We start from the raw sequence: 19,546 nt of genomic DNA, 5'->3' as shown, positions 1-19,546 counted from the left end.
TTATTTCCCTGTCATGGTCCCTGGGGTCATCAGTTCAATGATACAAGATTAGTCTTGCATTTGTAAGATTCTCAGGGTTTCGGAAGAATGAAACAGGCATGCACATTCTGGAAACGGTTTCAGGACAAGCATGCAGGCATCGTCCAATTATAAACCGAGCACAGTCCGTAACTTCACATCTACAGCCATTAGCAATGAAAAGGCATCTTCCAAAAATTTGAGTTTAGGTTCTCAGCTCAGTCTTCAAAAGCCACTACCTCCCGTGCATGTAAGTAAACCATAGCGTAGAATGAATAACATAAATATCAGTTCTGCAGTTCTGGATCCCCAGAGAAGGTCTCCAACACAACACAGAGAAGGGTAGGAAGGTTTAATTTTTCTTCTAAAAAAAAAATAGACTCAGAAATGACCCTCTGCTGAGCTTTAAAAATCAGTGGGTTTGGGGTGCCTGGGTGGCTCAGTTGGTTAATAGCCCAACTTCAGCTCAGGTTGTGCTCTCGGGGTTCCTGAATTCAGCCCAACGTCAGGCTCTGTGCTGACAGCTCAGAGCCTGGAGCCTGGATTCTGGTCTCCCTCTCTGTCTCTGCTCCTCCCCCACCTCAAATAAAATTTAAAAACATTAAAATTTTTTTTAAAAAAATCAGCAGGTTTGTCTTTCTCCTTCTTCCACATTCTTTCCTTCTCTTTCACAGGCTTGTTCTCTTTGCCTCCCCTAAGAGTCCCTTGTCCTCATGCTGTTCTAAAGCCCCTGCTTTTTCAATTTTCATCAGGTTAATGAATCCTAATCAGTTTTTAATTAGTGGAATTAGCCACCGTGAGAGGAAGAATTTCTTCATGAGGACACATAGAGTGGTTTTTGCAACAACCAGCCCCTACAGGCCAGTCCTCTTCAGTTATTTTACAGCTCCTTCTCATCTGTAACTTCTGAATCTGTGGCTTTGCTAAAAGTTCCAGATCGTCTTACTGTAGTTCTCGTGGTAGCTGGAGTGGGCAGAACAAGGCAGGGAAGGGAGGGCAACTCTTTCCCAGGTCACTTTAAGTTTGTGCATTGCCTGTAATGATTTTTGTGCCAACGGAAGACTTTTAATACCTCATAATTATTCTATTTGATATGTTGGACTTCCATATTTGATTCATGTTCCAAGAAAGGCCACTTTAGTGCCTGCTCCACAGGCTTTCCCATTTATATCTTTTTATTTTCAGGCATTGAAGCCATCACATTTTTATATATGTCTGTGTGGATTTTTGTCTTTCAGGATAAAAAAAAAAAAAAGTCAACATGAAGTGACTTAGACCCTGATTTGGAAAGATAAGGGAGGGAGTATTTTGCTTTGTTTTATATACATACAGAGATGCTAAGCTGAATCTTAATGTTTGGATGAGGAAAATGAAGCATCTATTTCCTTTTTCCCATTCTTTTAAAAAAACAAACTGTGGTTACAACTTCTTAGTGGCTTTCACTGAAAATGGAAGTCATCTACTCTTCAGGATTTTGTTTATTGGTTGGAAGTCTATTGGTAACATTTCATACATACTGTTCTTTATTATTAGCAAAAGTTTTCACCGTGCCGTGGGTCTTGCCCCAATATGAAGAAACGTATAGAACACCCTGAGTAACCATTTATTCCGGAACAGGTTTTTCCTTTATTCTGCGAAGTCTCATTCTTTATTATTTCATCTGTACTGGAAGGACCTTAGGTAGGTGTCCTCATAAACTAAGGATAAACATGAAAGTATGAAATACCAAATTCACCAACTAGCGAGTGCTATACGTTTAACAAGTGGTTGGATTCCCTGACACCGCTCTTAACCACAGGCAGCTGTCAGGCTCTTTCCACAGTTGCACAAATCTAAAAGCCCGGCAAACCTGATGTGTCATTCTTCCCCGGAGCAGGGGTGAGTGCGGGAGGGATAGCAGTGCTGCTAGGTGTCTGCGTGTCAGATCCGGCAGAGGGCGCCTGCGAGTCTGCGTGCGTGGGGAAGGGAGGCGGCTGTGTAACTCCTAGGGTAAGAAAGTGAAATCGTTTCAGTATTTCCCTACTGCAGATGAAACATTTAAATACTAGGACATTATCAGCATCTTTGTTTACCAAACCGTGAAATGACCCAATCTATTAAAATGTGTGTCTGCCTCTATTTAAGTTCGCCTGGCAGGAAGGTGGCACCAGAGTTCTTCATTTACATATTCCCAGAGGCTTCCTGGGGTCCTGTTGAAGTCATAGATGACTCAGGTTTCCAGGTGGCTTTTTTTTTTTTTTTTAACCTCCAAGTCTCTGTGAGCTTTTTGGATTCTCCTTCAACTTTACGAACTGAAAGTTGGGGTGTTTCTTCGTAGGCAGAATCAGTAAAGAATCCCTCAGTATACAATATGCAAATCGTAAAAAAAAGAAAAATAGAAAAATGGACAAGACATGTAACAGACATCTAATATACGCAATGGCTAAAGAGTGTATGCAAAAGTGCTCATCACTATGAAATGTTTTGATGTTAAAATAAAATATCTTAACTATCATACTGGCAGAGTTTTGAAAGATTAATAATATCTAGTATTGGAAAAGATGTGGGGAAACAGTTGCTCACACACCCACATTCTCTCAGAGAATCACATGTCTAGAGTCTGTAGGATATACCGCCATGGATAAAATGGTATGGTACCTTTAAGGATCAGGATTTGGGAAAATAGTATTTTCAATGTGTATGTGTGTAAATACTTTATATATATACATATGTATATGTATATATATAAAGTACATACTTTATGCATATATATATGCATAAAGTATGTACTTTATATATACTTCTATATTGATATTTTGCAACTGCATTAAATATTTTTGTAAAAATAATATCACATAATTAAGTTTAATGTTATGCAAACAGATGCTTATTATAATGATTTTTGAACAATTTTGAAAACGCTTGAAAATATTATACTGTTAGAAGCATGGATTAAGGGATTTTTTTTTACCTATGTATATCGGTAAGCAGGAAAATTGGATTGTATTCCACAATACGAATCAATTGCGAACATAAATTAAATAACACATACGATTCTATCCCAGTAGAGAATTGAAATATCACCGGAGAGCAAAGTTATTTTGTAGGGAGATCAAATGTCTTATTTTATTTGAAAGTGTAAGAAACCTTCCAAGCTAATTTCACCATCAAGTTAGTATTTTACTATTATTCATCCTTATTTCCAATCTTTTCCATTTTAAACATTTTCTCTTCACATTTTGCTTCATAGGGAATATTATATGTGTGTGTGTTTGTGTACGTGAAGCTAAATGTGAAAACTTTAAAATAGAAAACTGTGTGACATCACTCCGTCAGTAAAAAAGTTTACCCTGGAATGTTCTACCTAACCATTAACACCCTCATCCTCACATTCTTTTTGTTAAAATTTTGGGCAATGAATTCAAATGCCTGCAATGTTTAGATAGATCCTAGCCATTACTCTGCTAAGGTGGAAGGAGAAAATGGAGGAAAGATTGAATTTACAGTTCTGTAATCAACATAAGGAGGCATTTATCATTCAATTAACTGCTTATTATGGCCAATAAACTTCATCAATATGGTATTCAAAACACGACAATGTACCCCTCCACCAAATTTCTGAGACAGTGTTGAACATACTTGTTTTTCAAACTAAGATTAATGGCACTGTTAAGCAAATAGCTTAGTCTCTAATGTCTATAAACCTGTTTGCCTCAGAAAATGACAACATAGCACATTATTTCAGAAAAGGCATGAACAACCCTCATGATGGTGGATTTATGTGCCAAATACACTGGCAGACCTAGCATCAAATATAGAATGAGCAAACCACAGATTTATTGGGATTCTGAAAAGCATCAGTGGTCTTCACTGGTAAAAAATACCTCCCACATCACTGTTATGAATGTGGTCACATTCCCTTCAATTCCGCCCTAAGGCCCACAACCTTGATTAATTTTTTTAATGCCAATATCCCTGGAGGAAATTCAAACAGCAAAGCTGGATTATTGATCCTCGGTGTGGTTTTTCAAAAATAAATTGTTTATCTCCAGTAATTTCTGGTATTGAGATTGTGGAGTTCAACAAAGAAAAATTCTACTTTGGAATTACAGCCAGGGAGGGCAAGACTGACAAAGTGCTGAAATACCGAGTTCTGACCCGGCTGGCGCTGCAGAAAACCCAAGTGAGCAGAACAGTGGCGATGACCCAGCACATGCAGTTCACTGGCTACTGGAGAAACTCCCCTCCCCCTCCCCACCAGCCTTACTTGCTGGGGCTTCCCTCCCTCCCTGTCCACCGGCTCCTCAACAACTTGCCTTCACTACTTTGGTCAGTCAAAATTGCATGAACACCTGGATGTTCTACACTTTACATGCTTGAATAAAACCACATTTGTAGAAACTGCACACGTATTTTAAAGAAAAACAGTTCTGATAACTTTCAGATTCAAAAAGGAAGACAAGTTCTCCTAAACTCATTTCAGTTAATTAACACCTCTGTGCCGACCTGTCACATTAAGAGTATTAGCATTATCCAAAGAGTTCGGGAAGTCTTCAGTTGAAGGATTGTCTGGACTAAGAGTAGGCGTGGTCTCTGAGGAGTTATATTCTCTTTCAGAGATGCTTGTAAGTGAGAATGCAGTGGTGCGGGCAGGTAAGGGGTCGCTTGGAGCCAGAACACTGGGCTTTTCTGTTGAGTTCAGTCCTAGTGTATTCATGGGAGATGGAAAAAGGAAAACAAAATAAATACATGAATCATATCCTGCAACATATACTCATCTGAGTTAACTAACTCCCCAGTCCATTGCAGTGTGTATATAAATATATATACATATATGTGTGTAAATGCACACACAACATACAGAGATGATATACGGCGTGTGGTAGTATGTATATTTTACCAAATACATAGATAGATAGATAGATAGATAGATAGATAGATAGATAGATAGATGCATACAGAGGTATATAGACTTAGATATAGTGGCTAAAGATAGAAATGGGGAAATAAAGTTGAAAGCAGCTATTCCCTGCCTACTTCCCTTTGGATTGCTGGTTTCTTAACTGTCCAAAGCAGTTGGGTTCAGAAGGACGGAGCACACACATAAAGAAAATCAATTAACAGAAATTGTAAAAAAAAAAAAAAAAGAAAAAAAAAGAAAAAGACTTATCAATGAGCACTAGAGAAAGATAAAGTTTAAAGGGGATTATTAAGAGGACTAGTGTTTCTAGGAAAACAAAAAATGAAAAATAAAAGTTCTAGGTACACACTGATTTTTTTTTTTACAATTTTATTTTTAAGTGATCTCTGTACCCAACGTGAGTGAGGCTTGAACTTACAACCCCGAGATCAAGAGTTGCAGGCTTTACTGACTGAGCCAACCAAGCACCCCTGCACTGATTACTTTTTAGCAAATCAGAAACAAAGCAAAGATTGGACAAAAGACAGGGAAACAAAATTCTCAAACAGATACACAATGCCAAGTCTACAAAATGGTTTCAACTTTGTGATAATATAAGAAACACAATTTGAGATATTGCAACAACATTTTCCATGGTTTCAATTCACTTCAGAAGAAAAAATAACAGTGTGACAAGTAGTGCTGAATTAGGGAACCCGTAGTTGATAGAGGCGTACAACGGATAAAAGCTTCTGCAGGGCACATTAGCACTGTGTATTAAAGGCCTTTAAATTTTTTGTGTTCTCTTACTCAGAAGGTGTATTTCTTTATAGAAGAATGGGGAGAAATACACCAAAATTGTTAAAAAAATAATAAACCAACACATTGTGATCTCTGGATATTGAGGTTATAAAGATGTGGGGTTTTTTTTTTTTTTTTTCTGGATTTTCTATGTTTAACATATATTCATTTCTACGAATAGTCAAATGTTATGTTTTTCAGTGTTTAATTAACAACAACAACAACAACAAATGATAGCACACAAGTACTTTAACAATTCAGTTCAACAAGAGTGAGTAAGAGAAAATGGCCCAAGAGTAAGAGAAAATGGGAGGTGAACGAGAATGGGAGAAACTGGAAAAGATTAGAAGTGATAAGATTTAAGAACTGAAATTGAAAGATTACTGAATGGGGAATTAAGAAAATGGAAGTAGAAAGGGCACAGAGAAGTCCTAGCTTCATTCATTATTGTTGAAGGTAAAATGAAATCAGTGTTTACTAAATACAAATAAAATACATCCAAGCCTTATTGAACTGCCCCAATGACAAGCACATAAAATAATGTAGAACTCTTCTGTGGTTACTGAAATCCAAAGTAATTTCAGTACATTTGTTACAGTTGTTGTTTTCCAACGAAAATTTTCAATCTCTAGAATTTCATAACCTAATAACACACAAAGCAACGTATTTACTAACAAACCTCTACCCGAGATACACGTCAACATATCTAGCAAAGTGATAGGCAAGTCACCCCTTCCTGTCTTCAGTGTAAAATCCTAAATCCTACTTGACTTATTCTCTCACCTGCTCTTTGTTGAATAAAAGAAGGGACAAGGGTGGGGGCAAAGACAGGAAGAAGACAGATAGGGACAGAGATTGAGAAGATGAAAGGGAGAGGGAGAGGGAGCTTAAAATTATGTGCAATAACATTAATATACTTCCATCATTATAGACGTGAACAATTATTAGTTTGTTGCTTTTAGGTTAACCTATCTTTGGTTTTGGCAGGATTCCAATGATCCCCTGTGCTCTGAGAGAAATGTGATGTTTTCCCTTTATCACCCACTCCCACTTATCTTTTAGATTTAAATTACAAAAAGACTAGAAGGAAAACCACTCCAAATACCTCGCATAATAGTGTTATGCTTTGTTGAAGAGTAGCATTCCTAAAGATTATATATCATCAAGTAAATTCAGTCCAAGGTCTATGAAAAAACGGTATTCAGAAAACTACCCTCCTACCTAGAAGCCTTAATGTTCTTGCACACATCTTAAGCTCACTGCACATCCCCTGGTTCAATAATAAGACTTTAATTCAGGATGAGAAAAAATGCTCCAATTGCCAATTCTACATTGGCCTTCATCTTCACTTTGGAGATACTACTGGTTTCCACTGATTACATTCTTGTTGATATTTGCAGGAAGCCATTCTCATTGGCATTTGGGGTCACTATTTTGACTTACCTGATGTCATCATTTGGATGTGTCATCCATCATTTTATAACAGTGCAAGGATAATGGAAACTCTCTCAATAAGGTGGTAAGTCGTCTGCATTTTAAACATTCACCCCCTATTCTACCCCATTCCCAATCCCCTCCTGCAACAATAACCAGTTTATATGGTTGGAATGAACTTAATCATTTGTAAAAGGTGGAAATGCTAAAATGGATGAGAGTAGCTGGCATAAACCAATCACAGTTGCTATACCTTAATGACTTTCATGTATTTATAAAGCTTCTCTACCATACTATCCAACCGTAAAATTCCAATATTACATGTTTTAAAAAATAAGAGAATGTGCTTCTTATGCAGATTCAAAAGCATTTTGTTAGTATTCACATGCTTCCTTGTTTCCATAGTTTGGAATGAATTTTCATTTATTTACAAAAATAATTCCTTTAATAACTCAATTTGCAGAACATTTTGAATGTACCTAACTAGAACTGCATTAAAATGATTAAGTCAGAATTGTCTTAGTGGCTTTACTTACCTTCTCAATGCATACTTCAACTGTATGATGAATCAGGAAATCAGTAATACATTTTACATAACACTAACATTTAAGTGATATAACTTATTTTTAACCACATGAAATGTACGTTTATCTCTTATTTTTGCATATAATATGTATGAATTTATTTTTAACATCTTCATTGTTTAAATTTAATTGGTCTCAGGATTAGAATACTCATTAAGACTATTAATTCCATTGTGACAATAGAATTTGAACATGATTATTACAAAATATCTTACTACTCTCAAAGCTTTTCTTTTATATATATGTATATACATATATGTATTTGTATATATACATATATAATATGTTTAGAATTCTAATTTCTCAGATAATTCTTTAACCAATTTTTGACTATAAAGTTTTGCGACCTAACTTGAATTATTTGCAATGTTAAAATTTAAAAAGAGATTGGAATCCTGCTATGCAATTTATTGTCAAGTTTAAGAAAAGCTATAACTTATACACAATAATATATTCAAGTAGTTAACAAAATTTATATGTTATAAGCAGGAATATTAAGAACAAGAAAGTGTCAAAAACATTTTCATAATTCAAGAAATAATTCATAATGATAACATTTGTCCTTGTAAAATGATTTTACTAGACAATAATAGAAAACTCTATCAACATTAAATATATAAACTTTGCAACAAAATAATAAAATAAGTAAAATGAAAATATTAATTCTTACCAAGACTTTCTTCTCCTGAAAAAAGGAAAACAAACATCTATTAGAAAACTTCAAATTTCATAATACATATGTAAATATAAGTTAAATTTCATAATACATATGTAAATATAAGTTAAATTTCCATATATACATCATCTCTGTGTTAGTTAACATTCACAGAGGGGCAATTTTCAGTACCTTTTACCACTGAAACTACATTCCTTCTCTTAAGGTCATGTTTACAATGTCCAAGTGTGTTAAAACTATGGTATTAGTTTTTGACTTCTCAGGTAAAATAAAAAAGTAATAGAATAAAGGAGAGCTATTAGAATTAATCTCAAGCCTATAAAAGACTTTGGACTTTTTCCCCATATGCCTTCATTTATTTAGATAATGATTATTTATTGAGTGCCTACTGTGTGCTATATGCCACATACTAGCGATACAATATGACCAAGGTAGAGACATTTCCTGCCCCCAAGGAAGTGAAAGAAGAAATAACTGTCATGATAATTGTAAAGAATTTAGCATATTGCCACATTCAAAATATTCGAGTTAGTTCGAGTGTATAAACACATTTCATATAATACACCTCTTTTCTTTATCTAAGAAGTATATAAGTTTTTAAATATCTAAAACCATTTTGGGGGCGCCTGGGTGGCTCAGTCGGTTGCGCGCCTGACTTCGGCTCACGTCATGATCTCGCAGTTTGTGAGGTCGAGCCCTGCGTGGGGCTCTGTGCTGACAGGTCAGAGCCTGGAGCCTGCTTTGGAGTCTGTGTCTCCTTCTCTCTCTCTCTCTGTCTGCCCCTCCCCCACTCACAGTCTGTCTCTCTCTGTCTCTCAAAAATAAATAAACGTTAAAAAAAAATGTAAAACTATTTTGATATGTCCCTTCTCAATATAAACACCTAATTCCTTGGAACTTCAAACAAGTTAACTTGATTTAGTTAAGTTTAAACCTATTTATTGTTTTGCTAACTTGATATTAGGTGCTGGGTTTGAACATGTAACAGGTATGGTCCTTTGCCCTAGGAAAAATTACAAACTGTAAGATGTATACAGATAGATATCTACATATATATATAGCTCCAATGGTTTGCAAGATAAAGAGAGAGAGAAAGAGAGAGAGAGAGAGAGAGAGATCCAGTAGTCTGCAAAGACATTTAAGTCATAGGTGAACCTGATTATGACTAATAATTAAAATTCCTTCCATTGGCGATCAGCAAGAATTACACAATATGAAGAGGAAGCGAAGCAGCTGAAGCTATGTAGCTAAGAGCCTTGCATATAGTAAGTGGTAGATAAGTAATTGTTGAATGGTTTTAAGCATGTGTAAATGCAAGGGAGAAATCAAACAGATCTGATGAAAACACCTTTGGGAGAAGAGCCAAGAGCAAGCCTTATAGGCCACGAAAAGAGATTGAATTTTTTCCTGAGAGTGATGGAAGTCATCAGATCAATAAATATAGAAGAGAAATCAAATAGATTTGATGACAGAAAAAAGAGGAATCTTAATGTTGCCTTTACTAGACCCATCACTAACTCCACAGACCATTATACTCTGTTCTCATTTATTAGTTTGTTACAGCCAAAACATGTAGCATAAATGGTATATAATATGTTATAAAAAGGAATTGCGATTTGTCACATATTCATTATGGAAATGGAAAAGGAATATTGGGATAATAAGGAACTTTCTTTTTTTAACATAAGAACCATGAATACTAGAGTAAATATGCTAGAAATGTTCCAAACAGTAGACTCTTCATCAGGCCACATGCATGTTAAATGCCCCAGAGATATTAATTTAATTCTAACTGGTTCAAAAGCAATGAATGTTTTGAAGACAATATGTGGTGTATAGTATTTTAATTCAAGTTTAGAAAATGGTAAATTACCAAAATGGAGAAGACAATTTCTACAGATGTGTCTTTTTAAGAGAATAATTCAGAAATGATACTTTATTGTTATTAATTGCTAATATGTATTGAGTGTTCATGGTGTATGAGGCACTATAGGAAGCCTGTTGCTTGTATTTTCTCTCTTAAGGATCACAACACCCTAAGAAATTAGAAAAGTCAAGTGTCTTGGCTAAGTTCCCAAGGCTGGTATATGCTAGCCCAGACTTGAACCTGAGCCTGTCTGACTCTGCAGACATTGCTGTCAGTCCTCAGGCTTCCAGCTTTCCTCATTAATTTATCCTTATAGCTTTTCCTCTACACCTGACCTTTCAACATGAAAATTCTTTTAGCCAATGCTTTAGGCTACACAGAGATTGATACTTATTAAAAGCCCATAGGCTAAATAAAAAAAACCTCTTAATCAGTATCGGACTACAGAATACATGACTAATAATGTTACAAATGCTAAAATAAACTTGACCCTAAATATAGACATTTGCAGTAAATTATAGTTTTCTGGATAAATGCTCTATGTATGGTATAGACAAATATTGGAGAAAAATCAGAAGTGTGCCGGTTTAATTTACTGAAGAATATTATTTTGACAGGGAAGTCAACCAAACTACAGTAACAGTAAACAAAAGTACTATAACGCACAGACCCCGTGTTTATCTGTGAAGAGACTTCCATAGCTTGGAAACAGAAAAACAACTTATTTCTATATGTGTATCTCCATCTATGTATTTCTGTTCTAATCACGGCCCCATTCAACATTTCCCCAAATCCTTTAATCTTCAATGCAACAAAATTTAACATCCATGGCAAATAACATATATCTAAAAATGGATCACATTTTCCTTTCATGCTTACTTCCCATAAAGGCTTCTTAGATTGAACGTACGTTTTCCATTATACCCCTTTAGCTCAGAATCTGATTCTAAAGTCCTCCACTGAGTGATTTTCAGGCTATTTTGAAATCTTGTAGCTTATTTTAAGGTTTATTTCATTTTCTTTATAGAGTATCACACACACATACACAGTCTTTTATCTCTTTGAAAGAAAATTCCAAGTCCAGCATCACAGTTTAGACTCAATAGAAGACTAAATTTATTCTCATAGTCACAAAATCCCTATAAACAGATTTTCAATCTCTGTAACACTTTCAGTCAACATGATAAATCACATGAAAATTACTTAGGCACTCAATAAATCTTACAGAAGCTCACTAAAATAAAATTTCAAAGATGAAAACCACTTCCAAATTTGAGCTAATGTCCTGAAGAAAATATTCAGGAACTACAGCAGTGCGATTGACATTAATTTCAACAAGCCATATCTACTAGATTACATAAAATAAAAAATGTTCAATTATTTTTATTTATTTATTAATTTGTTAATGTTTATTTATTTCTGTGTGTGTGAGAGAGAGAGACGTAGAGAAAGAGAGGGCACAGGTGGACGTGCGTTGAGGGAGGGACAGAGAGGGGGACAGAAGATCTGAAGCAGGCACCACGCTGACAGCAGAGATCCTGATGTGGGGCTCAAACCCACGAACAGTGAGATTATTACCTGAGCTGAAGTCGGACACAACTGACTGAACCACCTAGGGGCCCCAATTTTTAAATTTTTTAAAAAATTTTATTTATTTTTGAGAAACAGAGAAAGAGAGAGAGAGCATTGGCAGGGGAAGGGCAGAGAAAGAGGGAGACACAGAAACCAAAGCAGGTTCCAGGCTCTGAGCTGTCAGCACAGAGCCCAACGCAGGCCTGGAACCCACCAACTGTGAGATCATAACCTGAGCAGAAGTCAGACCCTCAACTGACTGAACAACCCAGGTGCCCCTCAATTACTTTTAAAATATCAAAAAACTTAAGTACAAATCTCAAAGTAGGAACATATATAAAGACAACCTACATGAAAGAGCCTAGTTAAAAATCTAATATCTGAAGGACATATCCCCTCCAAAAACCATCTAATGACTTCCATAAATGTAAGCATGCAGTAACAAATACTTCCATGGAGACTATTTCTACATATCAGGATAAATAGGTGAAGCTACTTAAATATTTAGAAGAGACTGCACTATCGAAGATATCTCTATCACATTTTGCAATTCTTCCTAAATTATATGAACAATGACTTCAATTGTCTATTATATTTCCATATGCAGACATTATCAGGACATTACTGAAACACAGGAAGAAGCAACTGTGCTGAAACCTCATGATTAAACAGTCCGACCCTATCAGACTGGTTATATGAAATCTTTAGTTATTTCATGACCTACTCATTCTACTGCAGGTCAAAGACGGATCTGCTTGGCCAATGTGAAGCGAAAGAACTAATGTAGTTATCTCAGCCGTTTGGCATAGGCAAACATCCCCATACTCTTTATGCTCTAGTTCACATATAACTTAAAAGCAACCATATACTGTTAGTGGAGTCAGACTTGGAAAAAGCAAATAAACGTCTGCATAAAGTACTTAATAACTAGTGCATAATAAATACCTATTTAATATTAGGAAATTGTATTAATATAAGTACCATTAAAATACATGCAAACATTCTATATGAACAATGCTGGGAGGGTGTGGAAAACAGGTAAAGAAAATAGCAGTGGGGATTAAGAGGGCGTGTGTGACAATAAAGAGAAAGCACTGGTACTTCTAAAAGTATAAACTGCATTGAGCACTTTTAAATTCTATAAACACAGGAGATAAATACAATAAAATAGACCATAGTAATAGACTTAGTATTTCCATATATTATCTTTTGACTTCACTCTTCTGGGATAACATTTTCTGCATTTTTTTTTTTTTTTTTTTTTTTTAAAGGGAAGTGCCTGTTTTCATTATTTAGACAAGGGAATATTTAGAAATATTCCAGTAGGTGGCACCATAGCTCCAAAAATCTGTAAATCATGGTACACGCGCTCTTTTCCATGTTAATCCTGTGTGAATTACCAGTAGAATTGACTAAGTACATTAAACAGCTGAACATGCAGATAACAGAGCACTGGATCTTCAAAGCTTCTAACACGTGTATTGTTGCTGAATTTACCTTTCCCAATATGTTTCCTTTACAACTCAAAATGTTTAAGTGATCACAAATCAAAGTTACCTTGAAGTCATGCCCCTAAGTCCCTGTTCAGAAATTTCATCAAAAACCGGGAATCAGTCGAGTGAAAATGACATTTCAAAAGACGTACTTGGGCTTTAAATACCATCCGTTCTCAACCCCACCGCTGCCCCCACCCCACAAAAAAAAGGAAATGGAATGCCATTTCCAAAGGGATTTAAACATGTCTAATTCAGCAAATCTAAGTACAAGGACAGAAGGGTGAAACAGGATAGATGAAATAAATACGTATTCTCAGCATCTGCCCTAAAAGAACAGTGGCATGTTTTGAAGGCTGAGAATGCATATCTGACCTCTATAAATATAAAGGCCATACAAAAGTGAAATAAGCACACCAAGACAAAAATTAAGGGTCAGCGAAAACAGATATGCCTGGTTTTCCTTGTTTGGTAAGGCGTGATAATAATAAAGCACATAAATAAAAATGAAAGGATTCTACTTTTAGTTACTCTATAAACCTGGTATATGGTTCACAGACAGCAAATCCCACAAATTACATCAAATTAATAAGTTCTATGGGGTAAGCACTCTGAGCAAGGGACAGACAAGGTTTTATGCAGATTTCATAGAAACATGGGAAATAGTCTATCCTCCATTAGCTTATCAGTAAATATAATAATCACAGAGGCAGTTTTACTGAAATGTTATGTATCAGACACCATGTTAACATCTTTGCGTGTTTTTGTATTTACTCATCCAAGCAAAGCCAGTGGATTAGCAATTATTTTTCCTATTTTGTAGAGAATGAAACTAAGACTTGGCGTTTAGTAAATTTCTCATAGTCATACACCCAGGAAGTGTTGACTTTGAAGGAGTGTCTGTCTAATCACAATTTTCTTCTGCTTCACTCAGACTTTATGTTAAAACATTGGTTGTATTGTGGAAATGCCTGGAATCTCATGAATGAAACAGCTACTGCTTACCACCAGAAAATAATTTCAGAGATTTCAACTTCTACCGAAACATAGGATGTTAATATCTATTGACATGTAGTTCATTTGATAGATAAGGAAACTAAAACTCGGGAAGCTTAAATGCCTTTCTGATTTCGTGCAATTTAGTAAGACTCGTGATTTCCAAGCTCCACCAATTATCACAGAATTTCAACATACTTTAAATAGAAATGGACCTTCAAGGGGCGCCTGGGTGGCTCTGTCGGTTTGGCATCCGACTTCAGCTCAGGTCATGATCTTGCGGTTTGTGGGTTCCAGCCTGCATTGGGCTCTGTGCTGACAGCTCAGAGTGAGTCGGGAGTCTCCTTCAGATTCTATGCCTCCCTCTCTCTGCCCTCCTTCTCTCTCTCTCTCTCTCTCTCAAATAAATAAACATTACTAAAAAAAAAAGAAAGAAACGGACATTCAAGAAACAACTAGACCCAAGCCTCTAAGAAGAAAGATAGAAGGCCAAATAAACAGAAGAGAGACTTGGGAGAAACAGAGACAATGCAAGGAGCAGCAGAAACCCTGAAGCGAACAGTCGTTCATATTGTCAGAAATGAGACAACATGGCATCCATGAGCAAAGAACAAGGAGTTATAAAAAGCAACATTTCAAGATCAAGAAAGGAAGCCAATAGTTACTGGATAAAACATTTGAAACGAAAAAGAAAAAAGAAACAGCAGTACAACAGAAAATATCATTTAAATGCCAAAATATCTTGAAGTATTTATGTTTGCTTCTGGAAAGCAGGAATTGAGGACGGGAAGTGGGATGGAGACAAAGGACTGACCTTATGTACTATAAACCTTATAGTACTATCCAGACTTTCAAACTACACATACACACATGCACACACACTTGAATAAAAATACAAATAAAGTTATCAGTATGTAAAATTGAGGATAAAGAGGGCAAATGCATAAGGCCTGGGGTGGAGGAAAATCAGGGAATACATTACTTTAAATATAGCAATCATACCTAGCTGTTTTCTAAAGAACTTGTGTGTGAAATATCACAGATATTCTTGTTTCATTGTGAGCACATACGAGTTTTCAAACACATTCACCTCTAAAACCAGGCATACATTTATATGTCTTTTATATTTGGCTGAAAACATCATATTATCAATTTTAGCCATGCCGATTAAATAAATAACAATATTAATAAATCCAAGATGATCATCTGTAAAAGATTGGTTACTTTGCCTTATTTTTTATCTTAAAATATTTATCTCTATGTCACTGCGGGGCGGGGGGATTTTAGGAATAGCCAGATTATCACTTCCTGTCTAATGATAGTCAACCTGAGATCTTTGATTTAGATTCACAAGTCTTAAAATGTCCCACAGTCAAATTTGTTTCAGAAATATTTTGTGCTACATGTCCCTCAGAGACATTTATTAAGTGTTAACATATTAAGGGCAAAGAGAAATTTATGTAGCTTTGTTTAATCAGAATCTCCCAGAGGTATTTGCCACCGGTCCATTTTTTTCCAAGGACATAATGTACACACTATCATGAAACAAAAGCACTTTGGAACCTCAGTGGAACACAGTTTATGATTCTGGTTTGGATTAGTTATATATAACTTCACGTGTATATAAAGAGAAAGAATAAGCAGTGTCATAATCCATAATCCTGATAAATATAAAATCAGGATTTGTATTTGCACCAGATTAAAAATTCAGATTAAATTCCGTGAAAAATTCTGAGCTCCACCTGTCCACATGCTGATTCAGTAGGTTTGAGGTATGATTTGGGTTCTAGTAATTTCTCAAAGTTCTGATGGCAATCATGGTGGGGGACATGGCTTAAGAATGATTCATAAAGCTACTTCCCTTATGCACGTATAGTTAACCCTTGAACCACACGGGGTTGAACTACACGGGTCCACTGACACGCAGGTTTTTTACAGTGTGGTACTGTAAATGTATTTTCTTTATAATTTTCTTAAAAGCATTTTCTTTTCTCTAGCTTACTTTATTGTAATAATACAGTATGTACTACATATAAACATACAAACTATGGGCCAATAGACTGTTTTTGTTACCAGTAAGGCTTCCAGTCGAGAGATGGCTACGAGTAGTTAAGTTTTGGGAGAGTTGAAAGTTGTACTCTGATTTTCAACTGCAGGGCGGCTGGTACCCCCTTACCCTCCCGTCAGATTTACAGGACATACCTCAGAGATATTGCAGATTCAACTCTAGACTACCACAATAAAGCAAATAGCGCCATAAGAGAGTCAAATGAATTTTTTGCTTTTTTTAGTGCATATGTTATGTTTATACTACACTGTAGTCTATTAAGTGCGCAATACCTTGGGTCTAAAAAAATGTACATACTTTAATTTAAAAATACCTTAGTGCTAAAAAATTCTAATCATCTGAGCTTTCAGCGAGTTATAATCACTAATCAAAGTCACCATAACAAATACACTAATAATGAAAAAGTTTGAAATATTGCAAAAACTATCAAAATGTGACACAGGGCCATGAACTGAGCAAATGCTGTGAGAAAAATGATGCCAACAGACTTGCTGGAAGCAAGATTGTCACAAACCTTCAATTTGTAAAAAAATCCAGTATCTGCAAAGTGCAGTAAGACAGTGCAATAAAAGAAGTACACCTGTATTCTCCTGTTAAATGTCTTCTTGTTTCTTACGAAAATGTCTGTTTTTATTTCTCTAAATCCAGGCATAAGTATCTAATTTATAAAAAATACCTCAGATAGCAAAAACTTTTTAATTATATTAACAGGGGCACTTGGGTGGCTCAGTCAGTTAAGCATCTGATATCAGCTCAGGTCATGATCTTAGGTCTTGTGGGTTCGAGCCCCACGTCAGGCTTCATGCTGACAGCTCAGAGCCTGGAACCTGCATCAGATTCTGTGTCTCCCTCTCTCTCTCTGCCCCTCCCCCGCTCACACTCATACTCTCTCTCTATCTCTCTCAAAAATAAACAAACATTAAAAGAAATTAATTATATTAACTCCTTAATGTATGTTTTTGTAGCTTTTGGCTTTCTCTAGGATAGAGTAAGATTGTACGCAAAGATACACAAAGAATCATCAAAGGATGTTGGTACAAGTGGTGAAATTGATTAGTGTCCTTAGTAGTATTGATAATACCATTTAATAATCTACTATTTAATAAGCTACTATGTTGATGACATTCCTCTTTTTGCAGATGAAGTCTCAAAAAATAAACTTGTGCAAGGCTAGAGAACTCAGACCAGAAGAGTTTGATTTCAAATGTACATCTGACACTAAAAGCCTCATGCTTATTCAAACATACTGTGCTCGAAGGGAGAAATATTTATGCTAAATCCAATAATTGTGCAAAAGACCCATCAGAGACCCAAGCATGAGTACAATATCACGGATGAAGCATTAAAATGGGATTCAGAGTTAAGTCACACATTAAAATGTATTTTTAAAAAGTGCAAATTGCTGAATAATGACCTTAAAAGAGTTAGAAAAAACATTTCTTTAGGGAAAAAAAAGTGAGGGGGGAGGGTGTGGACAGGCATATCACCAAGTAAAACTGGGGTATGGACTTAGCCTTCATTATTTTTACCCACATCTTCAAGAAAGGAAAAATAGAACATACTTGAAAATGCTTTACGCGTATTACATCTGTGCTTTAAAACAACACAACACAACAAGCTTGTGCAGATCAAACCTATATCTTGTGGAAGTGGGTGCAGGAGTGAATGGGTGGGCGAATGAATGGGGGGTGAATGAGTGGGGGGTGAGTGCATGGAGGGGTGAGGCCCCGCATGGGGAAGAAGTCTGCCAAGAAGAGTGAGCACTGTGTGTTTACTCCAGGTCTGGAGTCAGTGACTTACAGCACCACCCACGAACCTCTCTAAATGAACCAGGACTGAACTGTAAATGATAGTAGTGTGTGTGTGTGTGTGTGTGTGTGTGTGTGTGTGAACTAAATACAAGATAATAAGAAATAAACAGAAAATAAATACGAGGCTATGGGGAGTCCGCCTACCAAACTAGACTCTTATATCACAAACAGAATCGCATGTCCGCTGAAGCTGCACAAAAGCCTTCTCTCCTGAAAGAAAAGGCAATAAAAGCAAAGGCTGATAAATGCACTGCTACCTTCTCATTTCCCCTTAATGAAAACTCTGAACAGAAACCTTTGATTTACTTTCAGAATCATTAAAGGAATCCCAGGCATAACGGGAAAAGCTACACTTTCAAATAGAAAAGGTTTTCAAAATGTTGTTCTCACAAGTGTGCTGTTTGCACAGCTAAAAGCTAACAGCAGTGTCTTGACTGCTCTTGTGGTTTCTTCTCTTCGGTGTACTTCTGTTTTTCTGATTCGAAGTCTTTATAGGAAAGGAAGAGGCACATCTCCTGCGGTTAAGCACACAGCGCTTCCAAATGGTGAAATGGGTTGCCATAGCGCCAGCATAATCAGCCCTATCTCAGGGTTAAACCACAACTTCTCTAGTTGATGTTGAAGCTGTCTGATTATACATTTAACTGCTACCAAAAAAAAAAAAAAACCAAACAAAAAACAAACAAACAAAAAACAAAAAACAAAACAAAAAAACCCTGAATTTCAGGTTGATTTGCTTTTGTTTCACTGAAAAGGTATTTCACAGGTAGGCTGATTATTATGATAGCGATGTTTCACTGAGCAAGCACTCCATTTTGAAAAGCATTTGCAAGTGATATTTTAATGAGGAAAAAAAATGGTAGATCCGATCGTATCTTTCATAACATACAAAGTGACCATCTCTTTGGCCAGCAATTAACGTTGATTAATCAGTCACATAATGAAACTTGAGGAAAACAGATTACAAAAAAAAAAAGAGAGAGAGAGAAGAAGACACAGGTGTTTGTTTATTTGTAAATAGAGTTCACATTCCTTTTACTTCAAGATTATGAGAGGACCGGAGAAAAGGCAAGGATATTTCCCATATCATCACATAGGAGCACAGCTCTCCCACGATGACAGTGTACCTCACATCCCGTGCAGACAAAGGTAAATCAGTCGAGCGACTTCCCTAATGTCGCACTTGAAGCCTTATGAGGGGTGATGCCCAAAAACACAGAAATGGAGAGGAGCATTTTCCTGCCTTGCCGCGTTACCTGGCATACTTCAGCCCTGAGAGGTAAGTGGTAATATCAAGCTGAGTATTTCTACCAATTATCTCACAATCTGACTAAAAACAATTGTTTC

The 19,546-nt window shown here is 36.1% G+C and overlaps 1 protein-coding gene across 5 annotated transcripts in view; it reads right to left on the bottom strand.

Moving 5' to 3' along the window:
• The window catches only part of PTPRC (protein tyrosine phosphatase receptor type C), a 120,638-nt gene that overhangs the window by 57,703 nt on the left and 43,389 nt on the right, over positions 1-19,546 (bottom strand). Inside the window, exons 3-4 of one of the 5 annotated variants that reach the window (XM_060644035.3) lie at positions 8,387-8,401; positions 1,868-2,002 (exon numbers count right to left, since the gene is read on the bottom strand). The exons of 1 other annotated variant lie outside the window; for it this stretch is intronic. In XM_060644035.3, the coding sequence (XP_060500018.3) occupies positions 1,868-2,002; positions 8,387-8,401 (150 nt within the window). Of the gene's footprint in view, positions 1-1,867; positions 2,699-4,503; positions 5,811-8,386; positions 8,402-19,546 lie in introns of those variants that run through there. 3 more of the 5 variants (XM_060644034.3, XM_060644036.3, XM_060644038.3) reach the window with 3 other exon arrangements.

This window comes from Panthera onca, chromosome F1, assembly GCF_046562875.1.
Source record: "Panthera onca isolate mPanOnc1 chromosome F1, mPanOnc1 haplotype 2, whole genome shotgun sequence".
NCBI lineage: Eukaryota > Metazoa > Chordata > Mammalia > Carnivora > Felidae > Panthera > Panthera onca.
Note: the sequence above shows the minus strand (reverse complement) of the source record. Positions and strands in the feature narration are given on the sequence as shown.